Source organism: Rosa chinensis, chromosome 2, assembly GCF_002994745.2.
Source record: "Rosa chinensis cultivar Old Blush chromosome 2, RchiOBHm-V2, whole genome shotgun sequence".
Lineage (NCBI taxonomy): Eukaryota > Viridiplantae > Streptophyta > Magnoliopsida > Rosales > Rosaceae > Rosa > Rosa chinensis.
In genome coordinates this window covers 51,376,206-51,393,988 of record NC_037089.1, presented here as the reverse complement: position 1 = coordinate 51,393,988, position 17,783 = coordinate 51,376,206, and the positions used below count along the sequence as shown (strand labels likewise).

Genomic DNA, 17,783 nt, shown 5'->3' with positions numbered 1-17,783 from the left:
AATTCACATGCTATATATCGAAATGATCGTATCTACATGTAGAACATAAAAATGGGCAGAAACTGCCCTTGGGACCCCCGGAGGTGGCCGGAAAAGGCCGTCGGAGTTAGGGACAGATCCGCAGCCGACCACTTCCTATGGTGTCGAGGCTGAGATTTTCCTCTTCGTTTAATCATTTTGAGCAACTCGGTCACTTCAGGTGTTGTCCTTCTTGGTGCTTGTCAAGCAACTCAAGATGGGTTCAACAAGCCAAGAAACTCAAGTTTTGGTGGCCGGTAGCTCAAGATATTTACTTCGCACTCAAAACGGCTGGAAATGGAAACAAGCTTCCTGCCGCCTCTACAAGCCGTGCCATTGGCAGCTGCGCAAGGTCGAGGCGAAACTAATGGAGGTGGTCTGATGTCTTGAGGTGGCCTGAGGAGGGAGAGATTGGCTGGTGAAGAGTTGCTCTGTTTTGAGCTCGTTTCGGCCGAGAGAGAGAAAACGAAAGAGGAGGAAGAAAACGGGTGACAGAAATGGAAACCCTATTTCTGGCAACTTTCCATTTATATATATACTCAATTTGGCAACTTTTCCAAATGCTATAACTTCTTCATACAAACTGCGATTCTTGCGTTCCGCATATACAAGAACTCGTATCTGTTGGAAATTTTATGATTTAAAATTAAAATATATTATATTATATTTATTTCTTTATTTATTTTGGAGTTATTTTTATTTTGTGTTTATTCCTCTATTTATGGTTTAACGGTTTTATATTTTAAATATATGATTATTATTTGACCGTTATATGGTTAATGAGGTTATTGATGGTATGGTAAGTGTGCCCTATATAAGGGTACGTGGCTATGGTTGGAAGACATATGGTGAGACATGAAACATGCACATGTGTGGGAGTTTAGATTGTCGGATAATGAGGGTATACATGACGGTATAATCCACCATAATGCAACCACTCTAGCCAAATACCTCTACTAAAGATATTCTTACAAACTATACATATACATACTTTACTTATACACCGTTTTGAGTGCACGGGTGATAAAGATTCAATGAGGCTTCTTAGCTGCACGACGGAGCTCGAAGAGTTGTTGTATCTTGGGGGAAGTTCGTCATTCAACCCTGTGCAGTAGGGGACAAATCTTCTCTTAGGACAGTGCACTTGCACGCCTCGACTCGATAAGTTTTCATATATAAAATCTATATATTATATTATTTTCTTACTTTATTTCATTTTCTTATCTATATCTCAATGTTTATTTCCCAAGATATTTTCATATTATTTTATTTTAACGTTATAGGAATTCCGTCCCATATTTTTTACAACAGTATCGACATGCTCTACAACTTTCGTAAATGAAGTTTTCTCAAATTTTCTACGTATAAAAAATCTATTTTTGTGACCCCCCCCCCAAATAACGTTCGTTTTGAAAATAAAAACATTCGAAACCAAATTCCTCATACATCATATGACTCAAGCCGACAATTCATAATTCATATAATTAAACAAACATCGAATTACAAAACATTTAACTGAAAATTTCGGGTCTTCACACACACACACACACACACTCTCTCTCTCTCTCTCTCTCTCTCTCTCTCTCTCTCTCTCTCTCTCTCTCTCTCTCTCTCTCTCTCTTCTCTCTCTCTCTCTCTCTCTCTCTCTCTCTCTCTCTCTCTCTCTCTCTCTCTCTCTCTCTCTCTCTCTCTCCCTCCCTTCCTCCCTCCCTCCCTCTAGCAGGACACCCACGACGCCGGCTCTCGCCATCACCGCATCGAAATTCGTGGTCTTGCCCGACGCCGGCTCTCGCCATCACCGCATCGAAATTCGTGGTCTTGCCCTCCACGACCAGGCTCGACTCCAAGCCAACGACCCTCGTGGCTGAGAAGCTCGGCGAGGCCGGGCTGGACCTTCTGAAGGAGTCAAAGACCGCCAGTAGAATCGGGTACGTCTTCGATTTGCTTCTGTCTCTCTCGCCGGCAACTGATTATCAAGGAAATCTCAACTTGATTGTATCTCCGGTCCCGGGCTGCACCCAGAGTCGTTGTTTTCAAAGATAGCTTTAACGATTTTGAAAATTTCGGCAACATCTTCGCCGATTCAGCTATGAATTTTGGGTTCGGATCTCCGCCACCACAACCTGCGACTATTTCCAAGACATTGGCGACCTCTTTGGCTCCGACCCTCTTGTTGCTTTATGAGTTTGTAATAATAACTTCCACTGCTTGGTTTTTTCTGGGTGGCCCTATTTTTTGTTTTTTTAGTAAATTTGGCAGAAGGCTTATAAGGAAAGAAGAAAGAAGAATGAAAAAAAAAAAAATTATTGAGTAGTTATACATGTCTATTGCGGGGCAAAAATATAATTATTGGGAGGCAATAATATGAGTATTGGGGGCAATAATATGCATATAAATTGATCAATTGTGCCTGTATTGTATTCATTTTGGTTTTGGGAGTTTATGTAATTGGAGGCAATAATATGATTATTAAGAGACAATAATATGAGTATTGGGGGGCAATAATATGATTACTGGGAGACAATAATATGATTACTGGGAGGCAATAATATGGTTACTGGATATTATTAGGGGGCAAAAAATTTAGACACCAGAAATCCGGACACCAGTTCGGTAGCCGGATTCGGGATTTGGCTTCCGGTCCCCGGATTCCGGTCACCGGAGTCAGTGGCCCGCTACTAGTCACCGGAGTCCGGTAAAGTATCCGACGACTTCTCTCTCTAAGTGAGAAAGAAAGAGAGGGCCAAAAAGTCCCAAAAATAAATAAAAAAGAATTTAAAAAAAAAGAATTAATTGGGCAATAGGGAAATAATCTCTTAGAGTGTTTGAGGTAAATGAGGTTAAAAAACTCTTAGTGGAACAAGTGGATAATTTTTAAGCTGAAATTGGGTAAATGATTATTTCCCCTAAATTTTAATTGAATGAATTTTCTTCAAATGATTTTTCTTCTATAAATGGCTCAATTTTAGTAGAATTTTTTATTTATTCTTATTTAAAATTTCTAAAAGGCCTCAATTTTACCGACATAAAAATGTCTAACAAAGTCATAAAGCCTCAAGTTTAAGTGAATAAAGTGGATTTGGAGAAAAGGGCCCAATTTTATTGGGATAGTTTCTTTGACTACAAAGTTTCCTAAGTTTAAAACTAATTGTTGGGCCATATACTAGGCCTTTGGTTTGAAATCAGACATAAACACTTCATAAGGAGTATTAAAGTGAGGCTTTCTCAAGGGTGAGGCCTAAGGCGATTGCGCTGGTTGCCTTGCCACAGGCTGACCCTGGACTTGCCATAAAACCGGGGTCCTCCTTGACAATCTGGTCTCGCTCCTTCATCATCGAGAATTTGAGCACGAATCAGAAAAATGATCACTCCATAATCACGAATAGAGTGCTGATTCTTCAAATTTTATACAGAAGACATAGTGCCCAAGAAGACCTTTAGATCTTCAGTAGTGAAATAAGACACCCTACAATGTAATGGTGCTAGGACAATACACCGTTGCTACTACCACCAAAAGTAACATTCTCCTTTTTAGATTTGCAAGTGACGCCGTTAAACGAGCGGCAGCTTCATCTACCATCTTAGACCACGACTGCGGTGCTGAGACAAGAAAAAATACTAGAGGAGCTCTCCTGTTTCCTCTTTATCTACATATTATCTTAGATAAATAAAAACTGAGGAGTTGCTAAATATACGGTTAAATGCTCTATCGAGTTATGGTTGTCGTTGTGGATTCCGGCGTGTGGATTGATTTGGGTAGCTGGTTCATAGTTAACACGACCCAGTCTTAATTTGGCTTAAAGCCGGGTGTTTCTTTATCAGCCTGTGTTGAGGAGAATGGGAGATCCTGGGATAGCCCGCCTAATAGTCTTCTATTGTGGTAAGTTCCTATTCCGATAATTGCTACTTTTTTGGGTCAATTTAGCACGTTCAGCAACTCAAATTGGTCTCCTTCGTTGGATTCATTGACGCGTCAGTCTCTCTTTGTTAGAGTGAAGATACATGTGGGTAGTCTTTTATTGTTGTTCCTTGATGTAAACCCTAGTTGGGTGTTGTGATTGCTTTGTAATTGCAGTTCCGAAAAAAAATATATATATATATATATACGGTTAAATGCTCAATTAAATAGAAACATGACCTGAGACCAAAACTTAGGGTTTTGTGAGCAGTGGCAGAGGTGAACTTCTGCTTTGCCCTGACCAAGTAGTGATACCATCTGGCATTTGAGTTCTAGTGAGCTGGAGGCAAGGCTCTAAGGCTATTGTTTTCCTAGGATCGTGGCAATAGTGTAAGTGTTGCGATGGTGGACTGTCTTGATCTAGGGTAGTCTCTAGGGGCTGTGGGAATTGATACCGTGGTGGTCAAGTGCTACAGTTGTCAAGGGATGTAGTGACTGGGATCGTGGTGTGGATTAGTTGTGGTAGATGGGTATCCTTTGGAGTAATATGATTTGAGTTGATTAGTACCGATCAAGGGTAAATCAAGTTGAGCCATATGACGGGCGTCACGGCTGTGCTGGTGGTGGGCTGACCCTGATCAGGTCACCGCTACTCGTGTCGGGGGAGGTTCTTGATGTACTAGCCCTTTTCTACAATATGTCAATGGTGCTATTCTTTTCTTGAGTTTCGTTGGGATACAAATTGATGTTCTTAGACCATCTCTAACAGATGGGTCTTTTGCCAGATGGACAGCTAACGTTTATTTTTGACCAACCAAATTATGTTCCAACCCATATGTCTATTACACGTGTATTTGACATAAGAGCATCCTCTGTCAAATTTGACAGATTCTCCCCTTTCGGTCTTTTATTTTTTTATTGTTTCTCGCTCTCGCTCTTACTCTCTCTCTATCTCTTTCCCTTTCGCGTCTTTCTTCCTTTGCTCACACCCAAAACTTCAAGCTTCCTCTCTTCCAGGGGCGGATCCAGCCACGGGCCAGGTAGGGCTCAAGCCCCACCGGGAAAAGGGGAACACTCTTTTCCTCTCTCAAGCGCTGTTCCTTCACTTCTTCTCCTCCTCTCCGTCTCCGAGCTCCAGCCTCCAGGTATCTCTCTCTCCCTCTCCGTCTTCTTCTCCTTTATATTCAGATATACCATTTTTTTGAAGTTTCTGATTTCCGAATTCTGATCTTCAGTTCTTCCGTTTTTCGGCGGCTTGCGGCTCAGCCCTTGATCAATGTTCAAAATTGATGGGTTATTCACTCCAGTCACTCCACCGAAAGAGGTATTCTAGTAAAACCAGATTCATCTCCAAATTGAAATTGTTAATTCTGATAAATCCCAGTTATTGGTGGGTTGGGTTTGCTGAATTTGTGCGTGTATGGAACTAAAATTTATTGGTCCCCAAATTGAGTGTAAAATTTTAGAACTGGTTTGGTGAAGCTATGTGTCTAGGGTTAAATTATTTATCTTTATGTACAAATTTGAAGAAGGAGCAGAGCAGTTCCGAATAGATGTTGCCCATAATCCAAATGATACAGAGGAGTCCATTTGGTGCTTTCTCTATGAAGCTCAATTATATGGAATTAAGGAAGGAAGGGAACGGTTTCTTGAGACAAGTTATTGATACCAAGATAAGGGCTTTGTAGCTTTAAACTTCAAACATGTCTTTTAGATGTCTATAGGGTCCTAACCGAGTATCTTTAAGAGGGGATTGTTGTTAAGAATGCATTTATCTTTCATGTTTTTGTGTTGAACCATCAACTGCTGAATTTGCAGCTTTTGTGTGTGTAATTCAATATTTCAGAGTAGAGAGAGACATCAACTGCTGAACCATCAACTGCTGAACCATCAATATTTTAGCAGTAAACTTGCAGAGTAGACAACAGTTTATTATCTGCAATGCCTACAAGGTTGTTGGTTTCCATTTTAGTTTGTATCAGTTTGAGGTTTTGTCCAGTGATCATGTATTTGACTGCTTGCAAACCCTTTAAGAATGACTATGTTTCCTGCTATTTGACTGCTAGAACTGTGCAATTTCTGTTTCTGTTTTCAATCCATTTCAGTTTGTATCAGTTTGTTGGTTTCCAGTGATGTTGTATTTGACTGCTATCAAATTCTAGCTGATTCTGTTTCCTGCTATCTTGACTGCTAGTTTTCAAGCAGTTTAATGTTTATGTTTCAGGCTATGTATTCCCCTTTCTCAAATTCTCATAATCTCAATTGCATCTCTTTTCTCATAATCTCAATTGCATCTCTTTAAATGAAACCATTCATTGTATGATCTTTGATTACAAGAAAAAAAGAAGGAAAGACAACATAAATAAAATTTGACATCTCCATTGGAGCTAAAAATAGTCAAAATGTTGCTACATCAAATTTGCCATGTCATATGTCAAATTCAAATTTGACCAAGGCCAAATAACAAACCCATTGGAGATGCTCTTAGGCGCCTTCGTTGGCCAAGATCGGATTTGGCTTGTTGTAGAATATGAGTTTAGTTTTACTTTTTAGTTTAGGTTATTTTCTTATGGTTAGTATTTGCTTTTGGTTAGTTCAGTGGTTTGAATAAGTGAGCTTATCAAAATTGTATTGAGTTTCAGTTCCTAAAATGACTTCTAGTATGGCTGGCTTGTGGCTTCGACATTATGATGAAACTAGTTTAAAGAAATGGTTACTCTAGTCTGATCTAGTACGGTCATATGTATTGACCTTTGTTAGCAATGGAATAATTTCTTTCCCCTAAATAAAAATTGCAATGTGGATTAATGTGAGATTTTAGATTTATAAACCAGTCTAATATTGGCACAATCCAGCTGTGATTTGTGAATGAAAAAGTAAGAGTTGCAATAAGAACAAAGAACCAATAAATTTAGATTAAAGCAGTTTAAAGTAAATTTGAATTGTCACCAAGTTCTGCTGCTGGTTTGAGATGATATCTTTTTACTCTAAGGCCACGTTTGGTTCACGGAAAGTAAGCATCAGGAAATGAAGCCTTTTCTTTTCTTGCGTTTGGGATGCAAAAGGAAAGGAAATCATTTCCTGAATGGAGGGAAAATAAGGGGAAAAGTGGTTTTTTCCAAACCCCAAATGAATCACTTTCCCTCATTCTTTCATTGCATTTATTATTCACAACATATTATTTTATTACATTATTTACAAATTTTTTAATAACTTTCCTGATAACTTTCCTTACGTTATCAAACATCGGAATGGAAAGTTGTTGGGAAATATCATTTCCCTTCCCATGAGAAAAACAAAGGAATTACTTTCATTTCCTTTCCATGAACCAAACGAGGTCTAAAAGATACTATAATTATTTCATAATTCGATGATCCGATCTACATGTCATTAAAATTTCAGACCTCACTTAAATCAATAGACAACTAGACGGACAATTAGATTGATGGGATCTTCAATCTCATTTGTATTAAATGAACCCTCTCTTTTCTATTTGTTTGTTTCAAAAATTCCAATTGCTCTTAATCATCAACAAAAATACAAATCCTTCCCTGAACAGAATATTTCTCATTCACATGGAAATAGTGCTCCACTCTAATCGAATAGGCCCGTGAACCTCTTCTAGTCCAAAATGTAATCGATAGGGGCATGTGGATTCAGGAAAAATTGTTATTATGAACCTTTTGAGCTAGGAGGCACTAGTTTGTTGGAGCCAAATCTCAAAAACTTTGTCTCAGTTATATATACTGAATATTAACATAGAAGGCGCACTTTATTGATACGAATTATTAGTGGCGTCTTTTTCTTTTTCTTTTGTTTAGCAATATTTGGAGGATTGAGGAGATGTGTCTACAAAAGACAAAAGACAGCCGACTAAAGCTGCGGTGGGTATTTTTTTAGCGTCTTACACACTATGACCGACTTTATGAGGCACTTTTATTTAGTATAATCTATATAATCGTTGGACCAATATAAGTCAAGGTACATTTTGGACTCTAAAACTTATCTCAAGCCGTTACTTTGCAAAAAGAAGTTGTCTGCATGTAGAGCGTGAAAGTATTGATATATAATATTGGACTATTTGTAGATTAACATAACACGATTTCAAGTTAATAAATAACTATACTAGTTTTCTGCTTACATGCAGGGCATGTGTAAAAAATTTATAATTATTATATTGAGAAAAAAATAGAAGTTATTTGAAAAAAAAGGGAAATTATCTGAAATTGTGGGTGGTTATTGCAGATATAGGTAGTTAATTATCTGAAAATTATTTATTTTATTTTTATACGTAATTTTTAATTTTACCATTTACCATACTACCACTCAATTATTAAAAATTATCTAAAATTAATATAAGGTCTAAGGATTTTATTGTCTTTTCACACTAACTTTGGCTAACAAAACCTCTTAATAATAACTTTGGCTAACAAAACCTCTTCTCTTAATAATAACTAGCATTTTTCCACACATGCTCTGCATGTGCAAGTTATTAATTTTTTTTTAGAAAATAAAAAATAAAAAAGTTGGTTATTACAGAGAAAAGAAAGTGAGAGAGAAAAAAGTGGGCTGTGGATATTTTTTTTTTTAAATTTTTAAATAAAAAAATATTTTGTAAATGTCTTAATTATTCATGTGATTTAATTAATTCTCAAAGTTTATTAATATTTTAGGGTCAATTTGGTCAAAATTTTAGATTTTGGCTAACAAAGCATTTTCTCTTAATAATAGTATAAATATAGATATAGCTTAATTACGTTTATACGGAGTTAACCCATTAATGCAGCGAAACGTTAAAATATTATAGACTTTTGCTTATGTGTGATTGCCAAATTCCCTATGTAATTAGCATAGTCATGTCTGACTCATTCTAGAAAATGGTCCAATATGACAATAGCTCAACGTGTACCTAAAGCAAAGAGCTTTATGTTCGTGTTTTTGGTTAATATATTAATCTCATGTTTTGTATCTGCAAATTCTAGATTAATAATAATTGGTGATAGCAGGCACAAACAAAGCCTACAACAACAAAAATTGTATCAGCTGATTCTTATATTTGAGTATATGATTGTGTTTTAGGAAAGTAGATTCGTCACAGATTTGGCAAAAGTATTTTCTTCAGTATAGAAAAAAGGTCTGTGCACAATCCCATGTCACATTTTGCTTGTACAAGATTTCATGATCACTAATCAAATGGCACAACGACCGCTTTAGTGAATTGAATAATTCTCTTGAGCAGTCTTGAGTTTAATAGGAAATTATATGATATATTGAGTAAAATTGGTGACTTCAAAAGGTCTTTAATCATTTTAAGTAGGTGCTTTGCAGTCATGCAATTTAGGCCAACGTTCTAAATATTTCAGTCCATCATATGTAATTCATTTAGTTAGGCAGCAATCTGTAGTTGATTATCTTTCAGTTCAACCAAACTATGATCACCCAAGTGGTGATGAATGAAAAAAATAAGTTAGATAGTATGATATGTTAAGGGTCCTATATTTTTTGAAAAAACATAATTAAAAAAGGTTATGTTACACGATTAGTGGACAAAGATGATATTATTTCATAACATCAACAAACATAGTCTTTTTGTCACATAAATTGTCTAAATTATCCTTAACTTTCAAAACACGTGAAACTTCATAAATGTTCAAATATTAACAAAATATTCCAAAGTATAAAAATGTCTCAATGTAAAATCTCATCACAAATATGTTGCGAAATCACTCATAAAATCATAAATGAAAGATAATTTAGATATTTTGATGGTTTGCGAAAAGATGTCATTTTTGCTTAACTTAGAGCAAGAGTGCTATCTTTACTTCATTCAAACTCTTATCCGAAAGGTTCTCACGACCTTGATTGAAGTGCAATAACAGAACTCAAATCTACATTGAATGCCTCGGATTTCAAAGAGGATTTGCATCCCTAGCTTGCAAACCAGGGTACTTGTCAATTCTCAAATTTGAGCCTATTTATGCCACTTTCTTTCCACCAAATGAATGCACAAACCCTAGTAATGGGAAAGACCCACGCACCCTTCTATGTTCCCATACCGTGATTTATGGCATTACCATTTCACATGGAAGCCTTAGCTCTTACTCCATAAAGTTTGTTATCACATAGCCCATTTTGGAGGATAATGGACATTGATGCCCCACACCACATTTTCCTTTTTCTTTAGTCACTCTCAAGTTTTCAACTAACAACTAACCTACATTTTACAAGAAAATCAAAGGAAACCCCCAAACCTCAAAAGCAAGTCTAAGTCACCCTCAACAACTTCACCACCCCTATACTTTATATTTTACATTCCCTTCTCATCCCCCATTTTATACATACCCCCTCATTCTCTTTTTTTTTTCTCTCTCTCTCTCTCTCTCAATTCTCAAATCATCACACAGACACAAACTCAATTGCGCACTCACTCTACATCATCATGGATTGGTTCTCATGGCTATCCAAAACCGGCCTAGAGCCTTCGCTTGTGTACGAGTATGGTCTTTGCTTTGCTCACAATGAACTCGAGGAAGAAGACATTCTCTACTTCAACCACGAGTTTCTTCAAAGCATGGGAATCTCCATAGCCAAACACAGGCTAGAGATCCTCAAGCTTGCTAGAAAAGAAAAGGGTAGACTAGCAAGTAGTGCTCCGCGGCCCATGACGAGGCTTATAGTGGCGATCAAGAAGACCAAGAGGTGTTTTGCTGAGTTCGTACGGACGTGGACTCGCCGCAGTGAGGATTCTTCAGCTCTAGCACTCGTTCCGAGGCCAAGTAATTACAAGTCGAGGTTTAGAGGAGCCATGCTGAAGAGGAACAAGAAGTTGGGGGCGACCAAACAAGTACAAGGCACCAGGTTGTTGCTCACAAATGGTACAGCTGGTAATAGTCCTGTGGTGGTTTCCGGGCAGCCTCACGGCGACGGTTTTTCGAGTCCGGTGGTGTACGATGTTCGAAAGGAGGAGAAGATGGACGCAGATGATGACGGGTACTGGTCTACCGGGGTTGAAGAGATCAGGTGGGATACCATGTTCCAGGACTTGAAACCTACCTGAGGTTTTGTTCTAGTGTTTTGGTCAGTTTGTTCTTGATTCTTCACTGTTGTCATCTGTCTATGATGGTAATTTTAATGGTGAGGGATTGGTTTTTGGTTCTTCCACCATGGGAGAGTTTTGGCTTTGTTCAGCACAAGGGTTATTTAGCTTTTCCAGTGTAGGTGGGTCATGCATTGGGCAAAAGTTTAAATTCAAGGGTCGAGTCCAGCAATGACAGGTTGTTTTGTATGTGTCTCGTCTTTATCTGTGATTCTAATTGAAAGCAGTAGTGTTTAGTGTGATTGTGAAGATATGTATTTACTATATTAAATATGAAAAACTACAGTAACAAGAAATTGTAGAGATATTTGTTATATGATATATCCGAACTTTCGGTGAACCTTCATAAAACATCTATTTTAGACGTATTTTCAGAGAGGCAAACATGGCGACAATTTGTCAAAAACTCAAAATGGTACAACGATAATGTACTTTGTGTAACAATTTTTGTTTTACTATTATTCTGTAAGTAGTCTTTGACAAGTCTTTGAATAAGATCCCGAGAAAGATTTGTTGTATGATGTATTTTCATTTTCAAAAGATTATAACAAGAGCATCATTTTGGATCACAGAATTTGATTTTTATTTTATTATTATTATTATATTTTTTTTTTCAAGGGGCTGTTTTTTAGGTGAGCTGACAAACGGGATTAAGACTGCTGACTTTGACATTCTGAAAAACAACCCGCATTGAAGTGTCAATCTTCATGATGGAGGTTGGCTACCAATATAAATCATTCTAGAATGTCTAAATATAACATAACTGTGATGACTGAAAAAAAAGAAGAGAAAAAGGGTCTCCTCTTAAATGTTCATAAGAAACCCAGCATACCTCAAACTCTAATAATACATCAATTTGAATATGATAACCCCCACAACCTTTGTCTTTAGCTTTTCCTCGATCTGCCAGTCGATCTGCCAGTAGCACACAACCAACATATGCCGCTGGCCTGCTTGGGGTGACTTATAGCGTAAATGCAACTGATATAAGCAGCGGATATGTTCCCTAGTTATCTGAATAACTCTCCATAGAACCTGTGCTGCTTGATGTCATCACATAATAACATCTCCAATCATCAGTGGATTGCACTAGCAGGCAAACGGAAAGAACCCCCGGCATAAAGCATTTGGTAAACGGGACGTACTCTAACTGTCAAAATTATGCTCAAGATGGTGCCCAACCCACAGACGCCGGCTAAAACTATAAATGTGATCCTGAAACAGTCTGCACCTATGCAGGTGGAGGTTCCTTGTTTAGCAGCTTCAGCATCATATAAATTACCAGCAAGAAGAACTGAAAAAAGAACTGCACCAATAGGATTTCCAATTAACATGAAGCCGTAATTTATACCAAAATGTTTCAATCCAAAAAGTTCGGAGACAGTTGGAACCATCATAGAATACTGAACACCATAGCAGATACCAAGCAGAGTAGTTGCAGCATAGAGAGTACCACTGAGATCTAACGCATACAAAATGAACGATAGGATCATCAATATATGTGCACATGTCATCCAAAATGTACGAGGAAGTGTATAGTTCCTGCAATGGACAAAATGTGATATTAATGTCATTCCCTTAGAGGCAAGAGAACAACTCCATCATTCAAAGACAGAGAAGATAGGTAATCATATGCTGGAAACAAGGAAGGTCCATAATCTTGGGATTGTAAGAATGTTGATAGAAATCTCAAGGACTAATGTGAATACCAGAAACTAAGTAGTAATGAAGAACAAAAAAGTACAATCTCCAAAAAAATCCAATCTGCTAATCCTGCAATAGATGGAAGGCAAAAGAGGAAGGATATACATAAAGGGACAAGCACCAATGAGCTGTCTGAAAGATTTTTCAATTAATAAAAAAATGAAGGTACAAAGAACACAAGTCAATCAATTGAGTTAGCAGAACATATAAGAAGCCCAAACAAAACATCAGATCTAGTACAACAACTTTAAAAAACAAAAACAAGAAAAATGGAATAAAGCCTAGATCTAGTTGTTCAATTTAATAGAAGTCAATGAGCACTTACTTGACAAAGTGTTCAGAAACAACACCTGAACCCAAACGACCCACAAAATTGCAAAAGCTGAAGAGAGACAACAATATTGTCGTATCATCGCTGCCTAATGCAACCCCAATCTGGCTTAAATTATTGAGCACTGTTACTCCTGAACCTACCCCAAGAAAATATACAAACCAAAGCAGCCAGAAATCAGCCTTTATAAAAGCTTCTTGGAACTTAAAATCCTCTCCCCTCTTAGGTCTCCTTTTCTTCTTCCTCACTGCCCCTTCCCCAATAGCAAGAAGAGTTTCCACGTCTGAAGAATCATCAGCCTCATGAAAACTTCCAAGATTAATAGCTGATGAAGATGGTGTCAACAAAGGATCTGTTTGGGTTGCATTACCTTCTGGTGGAGCAAGTTGGTCTGAAGAATCAATTCGGTCCCTTACAGGAAATAATGTCATTTTGACAGGAATTGCAAGGGGGGACAGCAGAAGGATAACCACAATAGCAATCAAAATATAAGAAACTGTTTGACTAAGGGATATCATCTGGTTTACTACTGTGATTATGAGAAGATAGACTGCAAGCATAACACTGACAACTTGAGTGAAGAGAAAATGGCCATGCTCTGAAGACTCTTCTCCAGAAGCTGGAGTACATGGCCGAATAAAGTACATCAAGGCCAAACACAAAACAGGAAGCCCAAGAGCAAGGAACAGCAATAGATTTAAGGCAGACTCTTTAAGCACCAAACTGTATACCACTGTATAAACTGCAGCACTAATCCCAATATAGCCCTTGAGAATGCCAGCAACAGTGCCTCTACTGAGAGGGAAGTTCCTCATGTTGGTAACAAGCACAGCTGTGCCAAACCAAGCATTGCTATTCGTGGCAATGAGAATTGTGATAAACAACTGCCATAGCATCAAAAGATAGACGTTAGAGATCCAAATGAAAAAATAACATATATACCAAAATCATTACCCCAACTGTACGCAGATAACATATGTCAAAATACAGTTTTGACTAACTAAATTTGCAACCTAAACAAAGCAAATAATGGTAAATGCAGATAGCTCACCATATTAAAGAGGTGACAATTAACATGAATGCTTATTTACATACATATATATTCCCCCTCTTAATTTCTAGCACTAATAGACTTCCGTTTAAAGTAGCTTTTTCCCTGAATAGTTTTGGTTTGTAAGCTGCATAACTTAACATCTTCAGTTGTTCATACAAGAATGCTGGTGAGGAGGCAATGCTGAAGCAGCTGAACGACAAAATGAATACAGAAAAAAGAATTTGACATGTATATAACAAGTTAATGCATTTAAATAATTTTACTAATTTCAAATAACAAGTTAATGCATTTAAAGAATTCCATGATACTAATTTTATTCTGAAGCCAATAGCCAAGCCAACTCTCATAGATTGGGGCACTACTCCATGGAAAAAAAAAAAAAACAGTGAAATAATGATTGAACAGATTAACGTAATGACACAAAGATTAATGCATGCTTGTAGAGAAAAGTCCAAGAAACTCAACTAGTAACTCCATACTACTACATACACAAAATGGAGATGGTATTCAAATGTCAGTAACTGACCAAGGAAATTATGCTCAACTAGCCTTGGATTTAGATCCAAACAGTAGAAAGAATTATTTTTAAGTTTTGAGTTTTTTTTTTTACCGTTGGATCCAGAGCCAAGGGTGGTTAAGCATAATTTTCTAGTTTCTGACAAGGTGAGCTCTACTCAACAAAATAGAGACAAGAAATAACAACTGTACAACCACAATTTAGTGGAAACGAAGTTGAAAAATCATTCGGGTTTGAAAATCTAATCAATCCATGCTTAGAAAGAACATTTGTTCACTGCACGTGTAGATGGAAGGGTGTTGCAAGAAATTCAGGAGTGTGTTGCCAAACTCAACTACAGTAAAATTGGAATTAATTGATAACCATCAAATTTTTCACACACGCACACTTAGAAGAACCATATCTTGATTATTTTTTCATCCTTATGGTCTCTATGGCTGAGACCATAAATCATATAGCTTGTGTTTGGTCAAACCATTTATAAACCCATGTAATCAGTATCTATTGTGCATAACGTCCCACGTTCCTGAAACTGTAGCAAAATGCATTTGACTTTTGTGTAGTGTCTAGTTTCTGGTGCTTTCACCCAGACTGTATTTTGTGTCATTGATATAAGATAGAGTTGCACAAGCCCCAGGTATACACAGTAGAGAATTCTTCCCTTTATGCTATACGGTTTCCTGATAGCTGTAATGTTTTAATTGCAAATAGTGTATCTTTACAAGGAAAGTACGTTACAAAATCAACAGCAGACTTGATTTCTCACTACAGGAGTTTTCAAAGGCTACCAGAACGCCCAAAGCCAAAAGGTACAACCATTTTCAAAGCATTTGAACTTTAGGAGACACTGGACGGTGGTCAATTCCACCACAGACAAATAGTTTAGGCAAACCTTAATCTCTTTTCATATCCAACAACCTCTTTCTGATTAGACCCATCCAACATTAACACTTAAACCCCAACTTTGGGAGGAAGCTGTGATAATTTTTTTATAGCATGCATTTGTTTTCAGCCATGGGGTTCTTTCTTTTACAATGATGTGATATAGCTCCTTGAATAAATGAAATTAGGAAAGAAAAACACTTTATTTCCCTGATGGCTTTTAAGAATTTCTTTCAAATCTTAGGCCACACTGTTAGCAGCTCAACATCGGTACATTCCCTTTGAAGAATGAAAAGCTAATTTTATTATAGCAGAAAATGGAATATCAGCATGATGCACCACATCGTCAAAATCATGATCAAAATCTTATTAGAGGACAACCAAGACGATAGTGGTAGATACATAATTCAAGAAATACTTTTTAACAAGTTATGCAATGACATAAACAACGTCTAATATGTATATTCCAATCCAACAGTTCAGATATTCATATCTATCAAGGAGGTCATATCCAAAAGTGCAGTCTAACCCCCTTGCACATATATACATGTATCCAAAACATTCCAATTCACAGCAAAATTTCAATACTTGGAGTTAACAAACTCAGCAGCAAGTTGAAACCCCACAAACCAATTTGAAATGGTATTTGCCAAAACTCAAATAAAAGAGAAGAAACTACAGAGACACGAAAAGGGTGACTCACCAAAATATAAGGCATGTTAGCAACAGTCTCACTAACAGCAAGCCAGAGAACTCCATAGCCGAAGAAACAAAGCACGCAACCAACCAGAAGCACAGCCCAAGGAGGGAATTTGTTGCAGGCAATCCCAGGAAGCAAAGCCACACTCTCTCCAATATCACTGGCCACTCCAAGAATGGTCAGCTGCATCTGGTTATAACCCAGCACGGATTTCAGCAAAGGAGAATACAGTGGGAAGTTGTAGGCATTGCCAGCAGCAATTTGGACCCAAACAGCCGCTCCCAAACCCACCCATGGTGGTCTGCTCCCAGCTTTCAGGACTGGGCTTGGCATTTTTGGTGCTACAATGGAACATATGGTTTGATACTTGCTAGTGGTTGCAAGACAGTCAAGTCATGAGTTAATACTCGTACCAAGTGGTCAGAAATAGAGGAAAGGCAGGAAAAGTGTGGAAAAGAAGGTCCAAAACATACACAAGGGTCAAAAGGAGAGGATGGAAAGGGAAGGAAAAAATGTGGGGAAAGAACAGGGTCTTAGAGCTATCGGTACCAAGGCCACCTAACTTATGAGATATGGCATTTGTCCGTTGGACTGAGTTATACCGAAACTCATGGAGACTGGAGAGGGCAGTGACAAGTCGAGAAGAAATGGCCGCAAGCCAGAGGGCAGATGTTGAGTTCAACTTTTTATATATTCAAATCATATGTTTTGTACGTATGCATAAAATTAGAGAAAGTTAAGACATGGTGTATCAATCGTGGACCATCTTTTAACGTCAGCAGCCATCAAGCCAATTTTTTATTGTATTTTATTTATTTAATTTTTTAAACTCAATCAAGTGAGTGAAATTTATTTAATGAAAGGAAGGTTACAAAATTAAAGAATATAAGACATACATAAGAAACGCAGCTAACCTCCTACTAAAAAAATACAAATTAACGAAATGAAAAATTAGAAAGACTTAAATGATCCTTATTACAATGACTCACCATAAAACCTGGAGTTGAATCCCACAGGGTAAAACCATTTGATGAAGCACCATAGTTAGCAAGGCCATCAAGCCAATTTAGTCTATCACTATGTGGAGCGAGTATATCATTATAGGGAGGTAGTATGCTTGATGTAGTCTTACATTAATGTCAGACGAAATAATAAAAATACATGAAATAACTAGTCAATTAAAAAATTTGCAAATTGGTCCGCGTGGTTTCCTTTGCTCAATCAAGTTGCTGTAGATAGCAGTCGAGTCCGCAACTGCATCCACCAATTGTTGTAGATAGTAGTCATCGAATTAAACAGTCCAATCATTTTAGTTGTTGTACCCTAATTGCATTTGTTTTCTATTTTTTCCAAAAGGGATGAACTAACTTTCAACTCGTGCAACATGTGAATTTCAAATGGTACCTGATTTCAATGGAGCCAATAACGTGGTACTGGAAATGGCGCATGGTACACACTACACAGTGCAGAATATACGTCAAATTCGAGAGAGGATGCACCGCAAGATATCTAAAAGGAGAGCCATCACCAAGAATAATTTAATACTTAAAATACGACAGCACTTGTTCTCCATGTTAATATGT

General features: G+C 37.4%; 3 protein-coding genes across 4 annotated transcripts; 2 read left to right on the top strand and 1 right to left on the bottom strand.

Annotated features, from left to right (window-relative positions):
- The first annotated feature begins 4,685 nt into the window (after positions 1–4,685).
- On the top strand, positions 4,686–6,040 carry LOC112190776. The gene is made up of 4 exons (XM_040513462.1): positions 4,686–4,689; positions 4,805–5,061; positions 5,152–5,240; positions 5,763–6,040. Exons 1-4 carry the CDS (start codon positions 4,686–4,688, stop codon positions 5,785–5,787), a joined length of 375 nt encoding a protein of 124 aa, XP_040369396.1. The 3' UTR covers positions 5,788–6,040.
- A 4,208-nt stretch (positions 6,041–10,248) lies between these two features.
- LOC112186429 lies at positions 10,249–11,530 on the top strand. The gene has a single exon (XM_024324860.2). It carries the CDS (start codon positions 10,356–10,358, stop codon positions 10,971–10,973), a length of 618 nt encoding a protein of 205 aa, XP_024180628.1. The 5' UTR covers positions 10,249–10,355; the 3' UTR covers positions 10,974–11,530.
- Positions 11,531–11,683: 153 nt separating this feature from the next.
- On the bottom strand, positions 11,684–16,858 carry LOC112186427 (protein NUCLEAR FUSION DEFECTIVE 4). 2 transcript variants are annotated; one of them, XM_040514697.1, is made up of 4 exons: positions 16,204–16,858; positions 13,418–13,931; positions 13,042–13,330; positions 11,684–12,554 (listed from the first exon to the last, which is right to left on the bottom strand). In XM_040514697.1, the coding sequence occupies exons 1-4, from the start codon at positions 16,531–16,533 to the stop codon at positions 12,089–12,091; spliced, it is 1,599 nt and encodes a 532-aa protein (XP_040370631.1). In that variant the 5' UTR covers positions 16,534–16,858; the 3' UTR covers positions 11,684–12,088. The 2 variants fall into 2 exon arrangements, with proteins under 2 accessions (XP_040370631.1, XP_024180626.1); XM_024324858.2 differs by having other exon boundaries at positions 13,042–13,931; positions 16,204–16,857.
- Between the last annotated feature and the right edge of the window lie 925 nt (positions 16,859–17,783).